The sequence below is a fragment of the Balaenoptera physalus genome, assembly GCF_965194825.1.
Source record: "Balaenoptera physalus genome assembly, chromosome: 10".
NCBI classification, from domain to species: Eukaryota; Metazoa; Chordata; class Mammalia; order Artiodactyla; family Balaenopteridae; genus Balaenoptera; species Balaenoptera physalus.
The window spans coordinates 80,849,263-80,871,330 of NC_138889.1; the positions used below are offsets into that span (position 1 = coordinate 80,849,263).

The 22,068-nt window shown below is 36.0% G+C and overlaps 1 protein-coding gene across 1 annotated transcript in view; it reads left to right on the forward strand.

The window, feature by feature from the left end:
- Positions 1–22,068, forward strand: part of LUZP2 (leucine zipper protein 2) — a 446,993-nt gene that overhangs the window by 375,806 nt on the left and 49,119 nt on the right. Inside the window, exon 9 of the mRNA XM_082476703.1 lies at positions 18,945–19,112. Within this exon, the coding sequence (XP_082332829.1) occupies positions 18,945–19,112 (168 nt within the window). The remainder of the gene's footprint in view (positions 1–18,944; positions 19,113–22,068) is intronic.

The window sequence follows — 22,068 nt, forward strand, 5'->3', positions numbered from 1 at the left end:
AAAAGATCTACAAGTAGGAGAATAGGGAAAAAAAGATGAACTTTGTATACAGTAATACAAAGAAAGCTTGTGTATCAACGTGAACATCATTAAAAGTAGACTTGAAGTAAAGACCTTTTAGTGATAAGAAGAGAGTCTCATATGGATCAGTCCAGGAGAAGAATATTGCAATCCTAAATCAGTATGCATACAGCAATATTTCTTTAAAATGTATATAAATTTTTAAAAGTACACTTAAGACCCATATATTTTTTCATTATCTGCTATCTTTCAATAGTTTATTAAAAAAGAAATACTTAACCTCACCAGAAAAGTGGAAATGTGAATAAAAACAATGAGATAGCATCTCAACACTATCAAATTGATAAAAATTTAAAAGTCTGGTGATACCAAATTCTGATACATTAGTAATGGGAGTGTAATTATTAAAATCAGTTTTTAAAAGTGTGTACCTTAGAATTTTCACTTATCCATATGTACTTGGAAACGTGCATAAGGACATTAAATACAGCAGAGTTTGTATTAATAATAAAAGGAAATAATTTAAATATTTGCTCTTAAAATTAATATATATAATCCATATATTTTCTATGCTCATGTTTTCAAATGGTAATCAAAATTTAATATTAATAAATATAAAGATACCTGTATCAATATTGATATATCGATAACATACAGTGTGGAATGAAAAAAGTCAGAATTATTATGTACAGTATTTAACAATTGTTCAAATACAGGAAACATATTTTGTTTTGATTACATATCATAAATAAAGTAGAAAGATACTCATATCAAATTCATGGACGCAATCGCCTTTGGGGAAAGATGGAATGAAATAACACTAGGGATGCTTACAGATATAGCCACTGTTTCTCAAATGTTCTATCCTTTTAAAGCTGTATAGACACAGTCTTTAATTTACACATACACATATGTATATTTCATGCATTATATACATACATTGTATCACATATGTTTTGTATATATACATTAGTTACATGTAATAAATGTGTACATGCATATTAAAATATCCATATGCATATATTATCATATAAATGTATTTAATATAATTATGTAAGTATTATATATAACATATATAATTAAAATGATGCTTTTTAACATTTAATTCAGGTTGCTATTTACCTGATATTTGTTATGTCTTTCTCTATATGCCCCTATATTTTTCAAAATAAGCAGTTTTAAAAAAAGGAAAGGTTCTGTCTGCTGTCAAGGGCTTTCCATTTTTGTGATCAAAACTTAGCAATCGTTTTATTTGGAATAATAAGCAAGTAAGATGATCACATTCATAACTTATTTTGCAATAATATCTGTATACATTTAGCAACTTTGTAAAGAAAGGCGGTTGCCTTCTAATCACCAGTTAAAACCTACGGAATAGAAGAGATGGAACATTTAAGGTGGATTCATTTTGGAGGTCTCGTTGCCTCCTTCTCACTAGGCAGTGGTTGTGAAAGACCACAACTTCCTTAAGACTTGGATCTCACATAGGCATTTTCTTCATTTATATGCGGCCAAAACCTCTTCATAGCTAGCATAGGTAACATTTCAAACAGGATATCTAGAAAGTGTTGCAGTAGGGGAACTGTAAGCACATTTTGTGAATTATAAATATTTTCCTTCTTAAGATTTACATCTTTGGGATAAATATGGCTTTTGAATGAATAAGATATTTTAACAACTTCGCTCCTTTGTGATTGTCTCATTTTATATTTATCCAAGTAATTAATATAATATTTAAGAATTTTAGGGAAACCTGCCTGCTTTTTTGTAGACTAGGTCAAATATAATTCATCTTACCAAGATTCCACTTTATGAGATTTCTTTAATTTATAAAAGAAGTTTATACCAATTAGTTTTTAAAAAGGAAACGACTCTTTATAGAATTGGTAGAATCAGACAGTCAGAGGTATGTATAATCCTGAAGTTCACCTAGATCATGTTTTTATTTTTCTTTTCTTTGCTATCCCTGTTTTAAGTTCTAGAAAGACGTTGAATTTCCAAGATTCTGAGGCAGGCTCTCCCACTCTGAGTTTTTAACAACTATGATGGTTGGAATGTTCTTCCTTGCATTAAATTTTTTCCCTTACTTAACTTCAAATAATCCATTTAGTCAGTGAATGACTATATGGGTTTGAAATGCTTTTTGTGTGACCACTGTGTGCCAGGTGCTATGAGAAACAGAAAACACTTATGATACACAATCTTGGGTCCCACATCTCTCACAATTTTGTTGGGCACCAAAAATTAGGAAATAATTTTACATTGAACCAGGAGTTCAGAGAAACACAAAGAGTGAATATGTGTATTTTAAGTACATGTGAGTTATAAAAACTGGTTTTGTCACATGACGTTTCATGGGCAAATTGTAATTTGTCCTGAGTCACAGAACCTGAAGATAATGTAGTTTCTTCTCCTTTGTCTTATCCATCCTATGCCTTCCTCCTCCCCACTTCTACCAAGAGCTCTATGTGCTTAGCCCTCACAATGCCAGACTGGATTCAGGATGAGAGATTATATGTTGTAGTGTTTAAATAAAGGTCCCCACAGTCAGTCTGTCTGTGTTCAGATCATAACTCTGTCACCGAATGACCATATTCAAATCGCTCAAACTCTTTATACTTCACAGTAAAATGGAATAATAATAAAAATTCACTTTATAAGGGTGATGAAAAAATGATATTCATCAAAAAAAGTAAAGTACTGAGAATTCTTGGCACGTGAAAAACACTCAGTAAGCATAGTAATTATTATTATTAGTGAATGAGATCATAGAGAGACTGCTTCTCTGGGATAATTTTTCTCTTTAACCTTCAGGATCTTGTCACTCCTTTTGCTACAGTGAACTATAAAAGCATTGCATATTACTGGAGGTTGATTTCAACAAATCTCATGTAAGGTATGTTTGAGGCTCGTAAACTGCAATCATAAAGTCAGGTAGAAATGCTAGCTCACCTCAAAATGGATAAAAACTACAGTTTAATGAAATTGCTCTTCACCTCTCCCCATCATTTTTATATGAGACTTTTTAATTCTCTTCAGGTGTCTAGCTCCAAAGAATCTTATATCTGGGCTTCAAATAGCCTTAAATACTTAATAAATATTATGAAAACAATATCTTCACACTCTAACTTGGTTCTCATTTCATATTTCTCATGAAAGAAGTCTCAGTTTACTCTCCCAATAAAAGCAATAATAATCTCAAGATCTAAGAATCAATCTTGGTTTTCCAAACAATCAATTATTTATTTGGCAATATCTTATGAATTATAGTTACCCTCAGCTACTGGAATGTAAAAACAACTTTATGGTTTAGAAACTATCTCTCAAATTCTTATGTTAAAAGTTTCTATTGCATCTGGCCCTCACAAAATTTCACCCAGGACAGTTTGCATTATTACATTGTATTACGTATGACACAAGTTAGGTGATCTGCACAGACTCCCAGGGCAAAGTAGTAAAAGAACAAGAACTGTTCTTGCCACAGTGTGTCTGGCACACAGCAAGAGCATAATAAATAGTTTTTGATTGAATAGATAGATGAAGGTAATATAACTTCATAAGTTAACACACATGCTATTCATCCTACATACAAGGGGCACAGAGGTCACCTAGAGCAGAAAAAATAAAACTGCTGAATGACTTTATAGGATTCATAGAGCTAATTTCATGGTGAAATAAAGGTAAGGGGAAAGGCTTTGGATTCACAGTCCTTCACGATCTTTCCAAAGCCAGCTGTCATTGGTGCACCCAGATCTCTCTGAGGACTTCACATCTTCATGTAAATAAATGAAGGTAGGCATGAATATTACCTTGTGAACTTTTATTTGTCAGGAGGTGAGAAATTAGGGACACTGTTGTCTTTGCAATATGTATCTTCTTGTTCCCCCCAAAATGCATTTTTCTGAGAAAAGTACTCACATACAGACACACACAAAAAGTTGCCTTCTAAATCTCCCACCATCTCAAGATCATACATATAAACAAAAATTTCTTATAAGCTTTACATATTATACAGCATAAGCAGTAGTATTTTAATGTCTAAAATAATACTTTTTTGTGTTATATAATATACAGGATAAAATGAGAAATATTTCATTATTTTCTCACATAAAACATATCTTCTGGAGGGTTTGCTTTATTTATTCATTTAACAAATATTTGTTGAGTTAGAAACCAGTGATTCTCCAAAATAATACCGGCCCTACTGTATAGCACAGGGAATGCTGCTCAATATTGTGTAATAACCTACATGGGAAAGGAATTTGTTAAAGAATAGATACATGTATATGTCTAACTGAATCACTTTGCTGTACACATGAAACTAACACAACATTGTAAATCAACTATACTCTAATATAAAATAAAAATTGTAAAAAAAGAAAAAAATACTGGCCCTCAAAGAAATTACATTGTAACAGAAATAGATATAACGATAAGATAATATGCATTTATGACAAGGGCTTCATAGGACATAATTTAAGAAATGTGATAGAGGAGAGATTAACCAAGATGGCGGAGTAGAAGGACGTGCTCTCACTCCCTCTTGCGAGAGCACCAGAATCAAAACTGGCTGCTGGACAATCATTGACAGGAAGACCCTGGACTTCACCAAGGAGGCTACCCCACGTCCAAGGACAGAGGAGAAGCCACAGTGAGACGGTAGGAGGGGCGCAATCAGAGTAAAATCAAATCCCATAACTGCTGGGTGGGTGACTCACAGACTGGCGAACACTTATACCACAGAAGTCCACCCACTGGAGTGAAGGTTCTGAGCCCCACGTCAGGCTTCCCAACCTGGGGGTCCGGCTACGGGAGGAGGAATTCCTAGAGAATCAGACTTTGAAGCCTAGTGGGAATTGACTGCAGGACTTTGACAGGACTGGGGGAAACAGAGACCCCACTCTTGGAGGGCACACACAAAGTAATGTGTGCATCAGGACCCAGGGGAAGGAGCAGTGACCCTGGGGGAGACTGAACCAGACCTACCTGCTGGTGTTGGGGGGTCTCCTGCAGAGGCGAGTGGTGGCTCTGTTTCACCGTGGGGATAAGGACACTGGCAGCCGAGGTTCTGGGAAGTTCTCCTTGGCGTGAGCCCTCCCAGAGTCTGCCATTAACCCCACCAAAGAGCCCGGGTAGGCTCCAGTGTTGGGTTGCCTCAGGCAAAACAACCAACAGGGAGGGAACCCAGCCCCACCCATCAACAGTCAAGTGGATTAAGGTTTTACTGAGCTCTGATGCCACAGCAACAGGGAGGGAACCCAGCCCCACCCATCAACAGTCAAGTGGATTAAGGTTTTACTGAGCTCTGACCACCACAGCGACAGTCAGCTCTACCCACCACCAGAGCCTCCCATCAAGCCTCTTAGATAGCCTCAACCACCAGAGGGCAGACAACAGAAGCAAGAAAAACTACAATCCTGCAGCCTGTGGACCAAAAACCACAGTTACAGAAAGATAGAGAAGATGAAAAGGCAGAGGGCTATATACCAGATGAAGGAACAAGAAAAAACACCAGAAAAACAACTAAATGAAGTGGAGATAGGCAACCTTCCAGAAAAAGAATTCAGAATAATGATAGTGAAGATGATCCAGGACCTCGGAATAAGAATGGAGGCAAAGATTGAGAAGATGCAAGAAATGATTAACAAAGACCTAGAAGAATTAAAGAACAAACAAACAGAGATGACCAATACAATAACTGAAATGAAAACTACACTAGAAGGAATCAATAGCAGAATAACTGAGGCAGAAGAACGGATAAGTGACCTGGAAGACAGAATGGTGGAATTCACTGCTGCGGAACAGACTAAAGAAAAAAGAATAAAAAGAAATGAAGACAGCCTAAGAGACCTCTGGGACAACATTAAACGCAACAACATTCGCATTATAGGGGTCCCAGAAGGAGAAGAGAGAGAGAAAGGACCAGAGAAAATATTTGAAGAGATTATAGTCGAAAACTTCCCTAACATGAGAAAGGAAATAGCCACCCAAGTCCAGGAAGCGCAGAGAGTCCCATACAGAATAAACCCAAGGAGAAACACGCCGAGACACATAGTAATCAAAGTGGCAAAAATTAAAGACAAAGAAAAATTATTGAAAGCAGCAAGGGAAAAACGACAAATAACATACAAGGGAACTCCCATAAGGTTAACAGCTGATTTCTCAGCAGAAACTCTGCAAGCCAGAAGGGAGTGGCATGATATACTTAATGTGATGAAAGGGAAGAACCTACAACCAAGATTACTCTACCCGGCAAGGATCACATTTAGATTTGATGGAGAAATCAAAAGCTTTACAGACAAGCAAAAGCTAAGAGAATTCAGCACCACCAAACCAGCTCTACAACAAATGCTAAAGGAACTTCTCTAAGTGGGAAACACAAGAGAAGAAAAGGACCTACAAAAACAAACCCAAAACAATTAAGAAAATGGTCATAGGAACATACATATCGATAATTACCTTAAACGTGAATGGATTAAACGCCCCAACCAAAAGACATAGACTGGCTGAATGGATACAAAAACAAGACCCATATATATGCTGTCTACAAGAGACCCACTTTAGACCTAGGGACACATACAGACTGAAAGTGAGGGGATGGAAAAAGATATTCCATGCAAATGGAAATCAAAAGAAAGCTGGAGTAGCTATACTCATATCAGATAAAATAGACTTTAAAATAAAGAATGTTACAAGAGACAAGGAAGGACACTACATAATGATCCAGGGATCAATCCAAGAAGAAGATATAACAATTATAAATATATATGCACCCAACATAGGAGCACCTCAATACATAAGGCAACTGCTAACAGCTATAAAAGAGGAAATCGACAGTAACACAGTAATAGTGGGGGACTTTAACACTTCACTTACACCAATGGACAGATCATCCAAAATGAAAATAAATAAGGAAACAGAAGCTTTAAATGACACAATAGACCAGATAGATTTAATTGATATATATAGGACATTCCATCCAAAAACAGCAGATTACACGTTCTTCTCAAGTGCACACGGAACATTCTCCAGGATAGATCACATCTTGGGTCACAAATCAAGCCTCAGTAAATTTAAGAAAATTGAAATCATACCAAGCATCTTTTCTGACCACAACGCTATGAGATTAGAAATGAATTACAGGGAAAAAAACGTAAAAAAGACAAACACATGGAGGCTAAACAATATGTTACTAAATAACCAAGAGATCACTGAAGAAATCAAAGAGGAAATAAAAAAATACCTAGAGACAAATGACAATGAAAACACGACGACCCAAAACCTATGGGATGCAGCAAAAGCGGTTCTAAGAGGGAAGTTTATAGCTATACAAGCCTACCTAAAGAAACAAGAAAAATCTCAAGTAAACAATCTAACCTTACACCTAAAGAAACTAGAGAAAGAAGAACAAACAAAACCCAAAGTTAGCAGAAGGAAAGAAATCATAAAGATCAGAGCAGAAATAAATGAAATAGAAACAAAGAAAACAATAGCAAAGATCAATAAAACTAAAAGTTGGTTCTTTGAGAAGATAAACAAAATTGATAAGCCATTAGCCAGACTCATCAAGAAAAAGAGGGAGAGGACTCAAATCAATAAAATCAGAAATGAAAAAGGAGAAGTTACAACAGACACCGCAGAAATACAAAACATCCTAAGAGACTACTATAAGCAACTTTATGCCAATAAAATGGACAACCTGGAAGAAATGGACAAATTCTTAGAAAGGTATAACCTTCCAAGACTGAATCAGGAAGAAACAGAAAATATGAACAGACCAATCACAAGTAATGAAATTGAAACTGTGATTAAAAATCTTCCAACAAACAAAAGTCCAGGACCAGATGGCTTCACAGGTGAATTCTATCAAACATTTAGAGAAGAGCTAACACCCATCCTTCTCAAACTCTTCCAAAAAATTGCAGAGGAAGGAACACTCCCAAACTCATTCTATGAGGCCACCATCACCCTGATACCAAAACCAGACAAAGACACTACAAAAAAAGAAAATTACAGACCAATATCACTGATGAATATAGATGCAAAAATCCTCAACAAAATACTAGCAAACAGAATCCAACAACACATTAAAAGGATCATACACCACGATCAAGTGGGATTTATCCCAGGGATGCAAGGATTCTTCAATATACGCAAATCAATCAATGTGATACACCATATTAACAAATTGAAGAATAAAAACCATATGATCATCTCAATAGATGCAGAAAAAGCTTTTGACAAAATTCAACACCCATTCCTGATAAAAACTCTCCAGAAAGTGGGCATAGAGGGAACCTACCTCAACATAATAAAGGCCATATATGACAAACCCACAGCAAACATCATTCTCAATGGTGAAAAACTGAAAGCATTTCCTCTAAGATCAGGAACGAGACAAGGATGTCCACTGTCACCACTATTATTCAACATAGTTCTGGAAGTCCTAGCCACGGCAATCAGAGAAGAAAAAGAAATAAAAGGAATACAAATTGGAAAAGAGGAAGTAAAACTGTCACTGTTTGCAGATGACATGATACTATACATAGAGAATCCTAAAACTGCCACCAGAAAACTGCTAGAGCTAATTAATGAATATGGTAAAGTTGCAGGATACAAAATTAATGCACAGAAATCTCTTGCATTCCTATACACTAATGATGAAAAATCTGAAAGAGAAATTATGGAAGCACTCCCATTTACCATTGCAACAAAAAGAATAAAATACCTAGGAATAAACCTACCTAGGGAGACAAAAGACCTGTATGCAGAAAACTATAAGACACTGATGAAAGAAATTAAAGATGATACCAATAGATGGAGAGATATACCATGTTCTTGGATTGGAAGAATCAACATTGTGAAAATGAGTATACTACCCAAAGCAATCTACAGATTCAATGCAATCCCTATCAAATTACCAATGGCATTTTTTACGGAGCTAGAACAAATCATCTTAAAATTTGTATGGAGACACAAAAGACCCCGAATAGCCAAAGCAGTCTTGAGGCAAAAAAATGGAGCTGGAGGAATCAGACTCCCTGACTTCAGACTATACTACAAAGCTACAGTAATCAAGACAATATGGTACTGGCACAAAAACAGAAACATAGATCAATGGAACAAGATAGAAAGCCCAGAGATTAACCCACGCACCTATGGTCAACTAATCTATGACAAAGGAGGCAAAGATATACAATGGAGAAAAGACAGTCTCTTCAATAAGTGGTGCTGGGAAAACTGGACAGCTACATGTAAAAGAATGAAATTAGAATACTCCCTAACACCATACACAAAAATAAACTCAAAATGGATTAGAGACCTAAATATAAGACTGGACACTATAAAACTCTTAGAGGAAAACATAGGAAGAACACTCTTTGACATAAATCACAGCAAGATCGTTTTTGATCCACCTCCTAGAGTAATGGAAATAAAAACAAAAATAAACAAGTGGGACCTAATGAAACTTCAAAGCTTTTGCACAGCAAAGGAAACCATAAACAAGACGAAAAGACAACCCTCAGAATGGGAGAAAATATTTGCAAACGAATCAACGGACAAAGGATTAATCTCCAAAATATATAAACAGCTCATTCAGCTCAATATCAAAGAAACAAACACCCCAATCCAAAAATGGGCAGAAGACCTAAATAGACATTTCTCCAAAGAAGACATACAGACGGCCACGAAGCACATGAAAAGATGCTCAACATCACTAATTATTAGAGAAATGCAAATCAAAACTACAATGAGGTATCACCTCACTCCTGTTAGAATGGGCATCATCAGAAAATCTACAAACAACAAATGCTGGAGAGGGTGTGGAGAAAAGGGAACCCTCTTGCACTGTTGGTGGGAATGTAAATTGATACAGCCACTATGGAGAACAATATGGAGGTTCCTTAAAAAACTAAAAATAGAATTACCATATGACCCAGCAATCCCACTACTGGGCATATACCCAGAGAAAAACGTAATTCAAAAAGACACATGCACCCGAATGTTCATTGCAGCACTATTTACAATAGCCAGGTCATGGAAGCAACCTAAATGCCCATCAACAGACGAATGGATAAAGAAGTTGGGGTACATATATACAATGGAATATTACTCAGCCATAAAAAGGAACGAAATTGAGTCATTTGTTGAGACGTGGATGGATCTAGAGACTGTCATACAGAGTGAAGTAAGTCAGAAAGAGAAAAACAAATATCGTATATTAATGCATGTATGTGGAACCTAGAAAAATGGTACAGATGAGCCAGTTTGCAGGGCAGAAGTTGAGACACAGATGTAGAGAATGGACATATGGACACCAAGGGGGGAAAATTGTGGTGAGGTGGGGATGGTGGTGTGCTGAATTGGGCGAGTGGGATTGACATGTATACACTGATGTGTATAAAATTGATGCCTAATAAGAACCTGCAGTATAAAAAAACAAACAAAACAACTAATACTAAACTTTCATTGGGTTATTTGTATGGAAATATGTTAATATAAATGTTTCAGACATTACATGAAATTTCTAAAAATCTTATATTTGTATTTGTATGGAAATATGTATGGAAATATGTTCATATAAATGTTTCAGACGTTACATGAAATTTCTAAAAATCTTATATTTGTATTTGTATGGAAATATGTATGGAAATATGTTAATATAAATGTTTCAGACATTACATGAAATTTCTAAAAATCTTATATGTTCTGGTATAATGTTATAAGTCATAATCCTAGTTATTTAAAATGTATATCTCAGAAATAACTAAAAAAAAAAAAAAGAAATGTGATAGAGACTTTGAAGAAGATAATATGTGAGCTGAAACATACATTTCAAGTGGAAGTTTCCTATGTAGATGTTTGGAAAGAGGGTTCTGCAGGCAGAAGAAACAGCAAGTGTAAAGGCTCTAAGATGGGAATGAACTTGGAATGTTCAGTGGGCTATAAATAAAGGACATTTTGACAAGCAGGATCTTCATAAAGAGTTTGCATTTTACTAACATGTGGCAAAGGAAGTGGGAAAAGTGTTTTGGTGTAGGGAGAAGATCAAGGGCAAAAATAAGGCTGATCTCAAGAGGGAATAGGTTGTAAGATCTAGAGCAAAGTATACTTTATATGGTTTACATTGTATTTCATTAGGTGACATCTTGTTCCAGTGAACTTCAAAGTGAACAGTGACCTTACCTGCAATTTTAAAACAGACTACAGCTAGCAGTACAAATTAAAATGTAGTGCCATTTTGGTGTAAAAATCGTTATCTGGGTCCTGCTCATGGGATGGGTCAAGCCAAACCTGAGTAGTGTCAGTAACAGGCTCTATTAAGTTAGAGGGACTAACTATAGAAAGACATGGGCTTTTTTTTTTTTTTTTTTTTTGGTAGAAAGATGACCAAACTGGGGCAGCATTGCTCACAGAAACCTATGATCTCTAGCAGGAAAAATCTACAATATAATGAAGGAGAGGAGCCAGAATCTAATGTAGGAGGCCAAGTCATAGACTTGTGATCCCAAAAACAGAAATGAAATCAAAAGCTAAGAGATTAAGAATAGGTTGAAACATAAGAGTAAAGATAACTTACTACAATGGATATGAAAGGTGAGGAGTTGGAGGTTATATCTATGTGTTGTTGATACTGCCATCCAAGGTGACCCTGAGAATGTCAGGAGGGCTGTAGGAGCAGAAGAGATGATTGCACCAAGTTCAGATGATTAAAATTGTAGCATATATGCCTATCCCATTGACTGTTCCATTGGAAAATTTGTCTTGCCTAAACAGTGTTTACTGAAAATGAACTATTAACTTGATGCTGGTCATTATTTATTTTCGGCATCCGAGTTCAGCCATTACTCATGAATTTGTCTATTATGTCAACATATACTTCGTGACTGTTATAGATCCAACTTTTACATATATACTGTAAGAGGAGCCATGATATGAATGCAGTGAATAAAATAACTATCGTTACTTCCTGCATTATCTAAGCATTGAAAATCTACATTTCAAAGCCATGTTAGCTTTGAGTGCTGGCCAAGACCTCCCTGACCGTGTCACATTAGCTCTATTTCCATTGTCTAGTGATAACATAAGAAAACAAAAATATATTTAAATTGTTCAATGCCATCTGGAATATTTCACTCCTGACACAGCACCCAGTGCCATGATCTCTTACGCTGTAGTGAGAGAAGGGAAGGGGCATCCAAGATTACAACAAAGAATCAATAGGAAGGGAAATCTGAACCATTACTTCATTTCTTTTTATTGATATAGCTTGTCAATTTCTTTCCCTGACAGAAGAGAAACAACATTTTCACCTAAGTCATTTATTCAAAAAACTTTTTTGTGTGTGGGGATTGTGTTATGTGCTAGCTATACAGTTCTGAATGTGTCAGGGATTGTGTTATGTGCTAGCTATACAGTGTGTTCTAATGTGTCAGGGATTGTGTTATGTGCTAGCTATACAGTTCTGAACAAAATAGGCAATTTATACATATGTATATACATATAAATTAAAATTAATGATAATTATATGAAGGAAACAAACAGGATCAATCATAGAAAGTAATTAAGTGGGGAAAGGGCAAGAATCTAGCGATTCAGGCAAGCAAATAAAAGGGACCATTTTGAATATAAGGTTACCATTCAGCTTAGCTCCCTCTCATCCACTTAACAAAGCCCCTCCATTCTAGTTCTTATCAGATTTTTATTTTGTCTTGGACAACTTGACAGGGCAAGATTAATGAGAAGGAGGTACTTGTTTGTCCTATTCCTTATATATTGCCAGTTTCTGCTCTTACTGTTGCCTTTTAAAAAATCTCTTGATATGACCAGAGAGAGATTTCTTTAACTGCTATTCTAGCAATAGACAATCTCATCTTAAGGATAAATTTTATACCACATATGAGTAGAAAACACAGAGGTGGGCGTTGGGAAGGATCAAAGTCATAGTCACTACTCTCAAGAAATTGACCACAAGGGCTTTATAGGAGACAAGAAATAGGATGGGATGCAATATGCAGGTGTATTCCTATATCATATATAAAAGGTAGTAGTTTTGTTGGGAGTATACTACTTTGACAGGAAGAGACAACAGACTTTGCTGCTTCATAGATCCATGGGTACACTGAAAGGGTAAACTCCACATATGCCAGTTTGTCCAGGGATATGGCTTTAGCACCTAATCTCTGTCTTCATCCCTCTCACCCCAAAGAGCATATTTCATATCTTGAAGTGGATGTCTATGTGTTATTGTCTTACTAGGGTCTATGCATGTCCCCAGTTACCACTGAGTTACCATGAGATTTTCCCAAGATTGTATGTCTCTCTGCATTTTTGCACCTGGGGATGTCTCTGTCATTTTTACTCAATTTTGTATCATTTTTAAGCCTTGTCAGCAATTAAAAATATTTTTAGCAGTGGGATTTGGGGGTTAGATGGGAGTTAGAGATGGTTGTCTGCCTTGGGATGTAAACCTAAAGAAAAAATAGTCTGCAATAAATGCTGGAGAGGGTGTGGAGAAAAGGGAACCCCCCTACACTGTTGGTGGGAATGTAAATTGGTACAAACACTATGGAGAACAGTATGGAAGTTCCTTTAAAAACTAAACATAGAACTACCATATGATCCAGCAATCCCACTCCTGGGCATATACCCAGAGAAAAACGTAATTCAAAAAGACACATGCACCCGAATGTTCATTGCAGCACTATTTACAATAGCCAGGTCATGGAAGCAACCTAAATGCCCATCAACAGACGAATGGATAAAGAAGTTGGGGTACATATATACAATGGAATATTACTCAGCCATAAAAAGGAACGAAATTGAGTCATTTGTTGAGACGTGGATGGATCTAGAGACTGTCATACAGAGTGAAGTAAGTCAGAAAGAGAAAAACAAATATCGTATATTAATGCATGTATGTGGAACCTAGAAAAATGGTACAGATGAGCCAGTTTGCAGGGCAGAAGTTGAGACACAGATGTAGAGAATGGACATATGGACACCAAGGGGGGAAAATTGTGGTGAGGTGGGGATGGTGGTGTGCTGAATTGGGCGAGTGGGATTGACATGTATACACTGATGTGTATAAAATTGATGCCTAATAAGAACCTGCAGTATAAAAAAACAAACAAAACAACTAATACTAAACTTTCATTGGGTTATTTGTATGGAAATATGTTAATATAAATGTTTCAGACATTACATGAAATTTCTAAAAATCTTATATTTGTATTTGTATGGAAATATGTATGGAAATATGTTCATATAAATGTTTCAGACGTTACATGAAATTTCTAAAAATCTTATATTTGTATTTGTATGGAAATATGTATGGAAATATGTTAATATAAATGTTTCAGACATTACATGAAATTTCTAAAAATCTTATATGTTCTGGTATAATGTTATAAGTCATAATCCTAGTTATTTAAAATGTATATCTCAGAAATAACTAAAAAAAAAAAAAAGAAATGTGATAGAGACTTTGAAGAAGATAATATGTGAGCTGAAACATACATTTCAAGTGGAAGTTTCCTATGTAGATGTTTGGAAAGAGGGTTCTGCAGGCAGAAGAAACAGCAAGTGTAAAGGCTCTAAGATGGGAATGAACTTGGAATGTTCAGTGGGCTATAAATAAAGGACATTTTGACAAGCAGGATCTTCATAAAGAGTTTGCATTTTACTAACATGTGGCAAAGGAAGTGGGAAAAGTGTTTTGGTGTAGGGAGAAGATCAAGGGCAAAAATAAGGCTGATCTCAAGAGGGAATAGGTTGTAAGATCTAGAGCAAAGTATACTTTATATGGTTTACATTGTATTTCATTAGGTGACATCTTGTTCCAGTGAACTTCAAAGTGAACAGTGACCTTACCTGCAATTTTAAAACAGACTACAGCTAGCAGTACAAATTAAAATGTAGTGCCATTTTGGTGTAAAAATCGTTATCTGGGTCCTGCTCATGGGATGGGTCAAGCCAAACCTGAGTAGTGTCAGTAACAGGCTCTATTAAGTTAGAGGGACTAACTATAGAAAGACATGGGCTTTTTTTTTTTTTTTTTTTTTGGTAGAAAGATGACCAAACTGGGGCAGCATTGCTCACAGAAACCTATGATCTCTAGCAGGAAAAATCTACAATATAATGAAGGAGAGGAGCCAGAATCTAATGTAGGAGGCCAAGTCATAGACTTGTGATCCCAAAAACAGAAATGAAATCAAAAGCTAAGAGATTAAGAATAGGTTGAAACATAAGAGTAAAGATAACTTACTACAATGGATATGAAAGGTGAGGAGTTGGAGGTTATATCTATGTGTTGTTGATACTGCCATCCAAGGTGACCCTGAGAATGTCAGGAGGGCTGTAGGAGCAGAAGAGATGATTGCACCAAGTTCAGATGATTAAAATTGTAGCATATATGCCTATCCCATTGACTGTTCCATTGGAAAATTTGTCTTGCCTAAACAGTGTTTACTGAAAATGAACTATTAACTTGATGCTGGTCATTATTTATTTTCGGCATCCGAGTTCAGCCATTACTCATGAATTTGTCTATTATGTCAACATATACTTCGTGACTGTTATAGATCCAACTTTTACATATATACTGTAAGAGGAGCCATGATATGAATGCAGTGAATAAAATAACTATCGTTACTTCCTGCATTATCTAAGCATTGAAAATCTACATTTCAAAGCCATGTTAGCTTTGAGTGCTGGCCAAGACCTCCCTGACCGTGTCACATTAGCTCTATTTCCATTGTCTAGTGATAACATAAGAAAACAAAAATATATTTAAATTGTTCAATGCCATCTGGAATATTTCACTCCTGACACAGCACCCAGTGCCATGATCTCTTACGCTGTAGTGAGAGAAGGGAAGGGGCATCCAAGATTACAACAAAGAATCAATAGGAAGGGAAATCTGAACCATTACTTCATTTCTTTTTATTGATATAGCTTGTCAATTTCTTTCCCTGACAGAAGAGAAACAACATTTTCACCTAAGTCATTTATTCAAAAAACTTTTTTGTGTGTGGGGATTGTGTTATGTGCTAGCTATACAGTTCTGAATGTGTCAGGGATTGTGTTATGTGCTAGCTATACAGTGTGTTCTAATGTGTCAGGGATTGTGTTATGTGCTAGCTATACAGTTCTGAACAAAATAGGCAATTTATACATATGTATATACATATAAATTAAAATTAATGATAATTATATGAAGGAAACAAACAGGATCAATCATAGAAAGTAATTAAGTGGGGAAAGGGCAAGAATCTAGCGATTCAGGCAAGCAAATAAAAGGGACCATTTTGAATATAAGGTTACCATTCAGCTTAGCTCCCTCTCATCCACTTAACAAAGCCCCTCCATTCTAGTTCTTATCAGATTTTTATTTTGTCTTGGACAACTTGACAGGGCAAGATTAATGAGAAGGAGGTACTTGTTTGTCCTATTCCTTATATATTGCCAGTTTCTGCTCTTACTGTTGCCTTTTAAAAAATCTCTTGATATGACCAGAGAGAGATTTCTTTAACTGCTATTCTAGCAATAGACAATCTCATCTTAAGGATAAATTTTATACCACATATGAGTAGAAAACACAGAGGTGGGCGTTGGGAAGGATCAAAGTCATAGTCACTACTCTCAAGAAATTGACCACAAGGGCTTTATAGGAGACAAGAAATAGGATGGGATGCAATATGCAGGTGTATTCCTATATCATATATAAAAGGTAGTAGTTTTGTTGGGAGTATACTACTTTGACAGGAAGAGACAACAGACTTTGCTGCTTCATAGATCCATGGGTACACTGAAAGGGTAAACTCCACATATGCCAGTTTGTCCAGGGATATGGCTTTAGCACCTAATCTCTGTCTTCATCCCTCTCACCCCAAAGAGCATATTTCATATCTTGAAGTGGATGTCTATGTGTTATTGTCTTACTAGGGTCTATGCATGTCCCCAGTTACCACTGAGTTACCATGAGATTTTCCCAAGATTGTTATGTCTCTCTGCATTTTTGCACCTGGGGATGTCTCTGTCATTTTTACTCAATTTTGTATCATTTTTAAGCCTTGTCAGCAATTAAAAATATTTTTAGCAGTGGGATTTGGGGGTTAGATGGGAGTTAGAGATGGTTGTCTGCCTTGGGATGTAAACCTAAAGAAAAAATAGTCTGCAATAAATGCTGGAGAGGGTGTGGAGAAAAGGGAACCCCCCTACACTGTTGGTGGGAATGTAAATTGGTACAAACACTATGGAGAACAGTATGGAAGTTCCTTTAAAAACTAAACATAGAACTACCATATGATCCAGCAATCCCACTCCTGGGCATATGTCTGGAGAAAACCATAATTCAAAAAGATGCATGCACCCCAGTGTTCATTGCAGCACTATTTACAATAGCCAGGACATGGAAGCAACCTAAAAGTCCATTGACAGAGGAATGGATAAAGAGATGTAGTACATATATACAATGAAATATTACTCAGCCAAGAAAAGAATGAAATGATGCCATTTGCAGCAACATGGATGGACCTAGAGATTATCATACTAAGTGAAGTAAATCAGAGAGAGAAAGACAAATACCGTATGATATTACTTATATGTGAAATCTAAAAAAAATGATACAGGGCTTCCCTGGTGGCGCAGTGGTTGAGAATCTGCCTGCCAATGCAGGGGACACGGGTTCGAGCCCTGGTCTGGGAAGATCCCACATGCCGCGGAGCAGCTAGGCCCGTGAGCCACAACTACTGAGCCTGTGCCTCTGGAGCTTGTGCTCCGCAATAAGAGAGGCCGCGACAGTGAGAGGCCTGCGCACCGCAATGAAGAGTGGCCCCCACTCGCCGCAACTAGAGAAAGCCCTCGCACAGAAACGAAGACCCAACACAGCCAAAAATAAATTAATTAATTAAATTAAAAAAAAATGATACAAATGAACTTATTTACAAAATAAAAACAGACTCACAAACTTACAAAACAAACTTATGGTTACCAAAGGGGAAAGGTGGGGGAAGGGATAAATTAGGAAGTTGGAATTAACATATATACACTACTGTATATAAAGTAGATAATCAGCAAGGATCTCCTGTATAGCACAGGGAACACTACTCAATACTCTGTAATGACCTATATGGGGAAAGAATCTAAAAAAGAATGGATATATGTATATGTATAACTGAATCACTTTGCTGTACACCTGAAACTAAAACAACATTGTAAGTCAACTATACTCCAATATAATTTTTTTAAAAAATATTAAAAAAGGAAAAAAAGTTTCCTTTATAGTGAAATAGAAATAATAATGCCAGTTTACAGATGTTTGAAAGCATAAAGTTATTTTTTGCATGTGAAAGTGCTTTGAATATTATAATATACTATATGAATAGAAAATGTTGATATTGTCACTTACAATCACATCCAAATAACTCCTACCACTTAACAGGGCCCAGAGGAAATAAGAGTTGTGTCAGAAACTGAGTGGAGGTACAGGCCTATCTGAGAAACACAGAGGCCTACATCACAAGAGGAGTGATTTGTAATAAAGAAGGTTGTTGCTGATAGAAAGATGGCAGGTTTCTCAGAAGGACATGTTCCACTTTAGAGTGACCCTAGAGTATATTTCCTTGCCAGCAAAGTATCATGATTGAAATCATGTCAATTCAAGGGGAAAACGTAAGATATGTCTCTGAATTCCAGTGTTCAAAATATATCATGAAACACATTAGCTCCTAAAAAACAGACTGAGTGTGTATTAAATGGCACTTCATAATGGAATTTATGTTAGGCAATTGCGTTTGAAAACTAATACGTGTTTGTGTGGGGAACGAGTGTAGGCTAGGAGGAAAGGGAGAATCTAATCAGGTAAATGATGACCAGAACCGCATGTAAACATTGTGTTGTGATCTCTCTTGTTTTCATAGGCGTCGCAGCTGAAAGCAATGAAAGAGACGGTACAACTCTGCCTCTCAACTGTTTTCCATGATCAACCTCCTCCCCCTTTGAATCTCTTCAAGCCGAGTCCAACTCGGATATCAATTCCATCCATGCCAAATGACACTAAGATTGCAGATGCAAGGACAAGAAGCAAGGTACACTTTATTTGTGCTTTGAAAAGTAAAATTGAGTAAGGTACTCACTTTACTTCATTCTGTATTATCATCAAAGTGAATCCAAGTAAGATATCAAATTCATTGAAAAATCAGGAAGTAAGTGGGAGATAGGAACCCAGTTTGTAAAGTCTTCATAGTCACTTGGAGAATGTTGGAAAACAACTTTTCTTTAGTAGAGAGCCAGCTGTTTCTTAGGCAGGATTATTATTATTATTATCATTATTTTACAATAGTTAAAAGAAAATATCTTGTATTACATTCCAGTATACACCAGAGGTCTAATATGGAAAATACTTTCTCCTAAGGTATAACCACCATCCTTACAAAAGTGAATACGTTTTTCAGGAATTAAGTCTGTAGTTCTCAACATTGCCTGTACATTAGAATCACTTGGGATACGTCTTTAAAAAAAATCCTGATACTTGGGACTCACCCTGGACCTGTTAAAACAACTTCTTTCTGGTTTGGTTCCAGTCATCATTAGTTTTTAAGAGCTCCTTAGGGGATTTTGAGATCAACTGACTTAAGCAAATCTTCATAGCAAATCCCTACCACCACCCTACTTTAGACAGGACAAAGGGGGCATTTCAGTTCTGCTTTTGTTTCAATCATCAGAACCTTCAATCTGCAGGCTCTACATTTAAATAAATCTGTAAACTGAAATAGTTATGGCAGAAAGGAGTTTAGTTTCAGGCAGTATACTTGAAAGTGCTGGTTCTCTTATTACGTGCCTCAGGATTACTTGCTATTAAAATAAATGTTATAGATACCAGTCCAACTTCTAAAGCAAATCTCCAGTGGACTGGGGGAGGGTGGGCAAAAAGCCCTGAGAACCACTGTTACAAGTACCTAATGATGCATTACATCTGGGGCTTTCTTACTGCTTGTTTCTGTGATTCCTTATATTTGGATGAAAGGGGATATGGACAAATTGATTAGGGAAATACTATTTTCAGGATGAAGAGTCAAAGTTAAGTAAAGCAAAATAAATCTTCTAATGTTCTGTTTTTGTCTGTAACTGGTCGATTTCTCGATGACACATTAATCTGTATAATCTTGTTTTTCTGTCAAAATCATTTTAGAATATGTATTTCCATTTCATATTATTCTCTTGGTTTTTATTACGTCCTGAAGGATCTCAAAAAATTTTAGACCAATATTTTTCTCCTTTATGTCTTTCTGAACCTCCTTTGGAAACTCTAGGTCTACAGCATTTTTTTAATTCAACCAAACTCAGGGAAGAAAGTTGCATAATAATGTATTTTATTTATGTTTAGGAAAAATCCTGGGTAAATTTATTGAAACGGGTCATTGGTTGAATGCACAGCTACCCACACAATCTCCCCCACCTGCCAGGAAGCCACATACTGCCTCCACTTCATGTTAGTCTAAGGGAGGAGCAAAGATTCAGCCTTATTAAGTCCAGTGACTTTGGGAAAAGCAGCGTTGTAATTTTATGGGCACATTACACTTGTCTCCAACTCAAAATACATTTATTTAAGCCCATTGTTAAAACTGGGCTCTTTACGACCCTGAATGTGTAGAGGAAATTACTGTTACTTTAACTGATTTACTATTAATAAACATATGTCCTGTCATTGAGATAAATAATAAATATTTATTATTTCTCTTGGCTTATCACAGGAAAACATAGGAAGCATTTAGATGCACGTGTCTTAGAGATTGCTCATTTTTCAAAAAATAATAACAGAAATCCAAAATGTTTAAGGTAAAGTTCAATAAATCTAAGTTGATGTACTGTAGAGCATTTCATTTTACAGATTAGCATTAAAAGCTTCTCTGGCATTTATGTTTTGCTCACAGTCTTTATCTTTTCAATAGTGGTGGAAATTGTATTTTATGTATACTTGGGTTTTGAATCTCTGTGCAGGCACCTCACAGATAATATTTGAAAAATCCTGAATAACAAAGTGTGATAAGGGTGTATGTAAAAGAAGCAAACTTTTCAGTCATGAAACAATTTTTCTCTGAATACCAAAAACATAACTTTTAAATGAGGACATTTAACTGCTAAGTCTTCAGAGTTGGCTAATTATAGCCACAGTGATATTATGTACCTGACTGGGAGCTGACTGGGAGTGTGTGTGAGTACATCACTTAACCTCTCTGTGACTCACTTTCCTCAACGCCTATCTCAGAGCATTGTGACATGAGCATTACAAATCATAGTTTTTCTTATTTTCCATGATATATGTGATATATGGCTATTCTCATCTACATTTCTTTAAAATCTTCACCTCTTCTTTGAAAGGAGAAGGGTATTTGAATGGTTTTTCCTGAAATCTGTGAAACACATCCAAGTAAGCAATTTTCAACCTACATTTGGAAAAAAGCAATATAGCCCCAAAAATGTCATTTTATTTTTATTTTCTCTTCCAGAAGATTGGATAATGCAGACAGATTTTTTTTTGTTACATCATGCATGTGTGTGTATATGTCTATACATGAATATATATATACAAACACATGTATACATATAAATTATATATATATATTCACTGTGGATTTTAAAAGTCACAAATTTCATTAGGTGGGCAGTTCAATATTATGAGATTTATTGATGAAAACTTAAAAAATAATTTACATGTTGGTACTTTTTTTAAAATTCTGGAGCATGTCTGCTACATAATCTTTTAGTCCTACAGCTTAAGTTTCTGCTGAGGAAACTCAATCAGGTTTTTCAGCCTCCTTTCCTTCACTGCATTCTCCATTGCTGTCATGCCTACTCTATGATTCAAGGGAATTTTTTCTTGCCCTCCTAGTTAGAATTATTTTTTCTATTCTCAGTGTTCCAAGAGCACAGTGTTTATTCTGCATGGCTCTTGGTCATACCTTGAATACAGTGATGGCTGCATACTTCTCTCCCCTTAAGGGAGATGGCTGTGCTTAGCTCATGGATTTGCTCTACGTTATT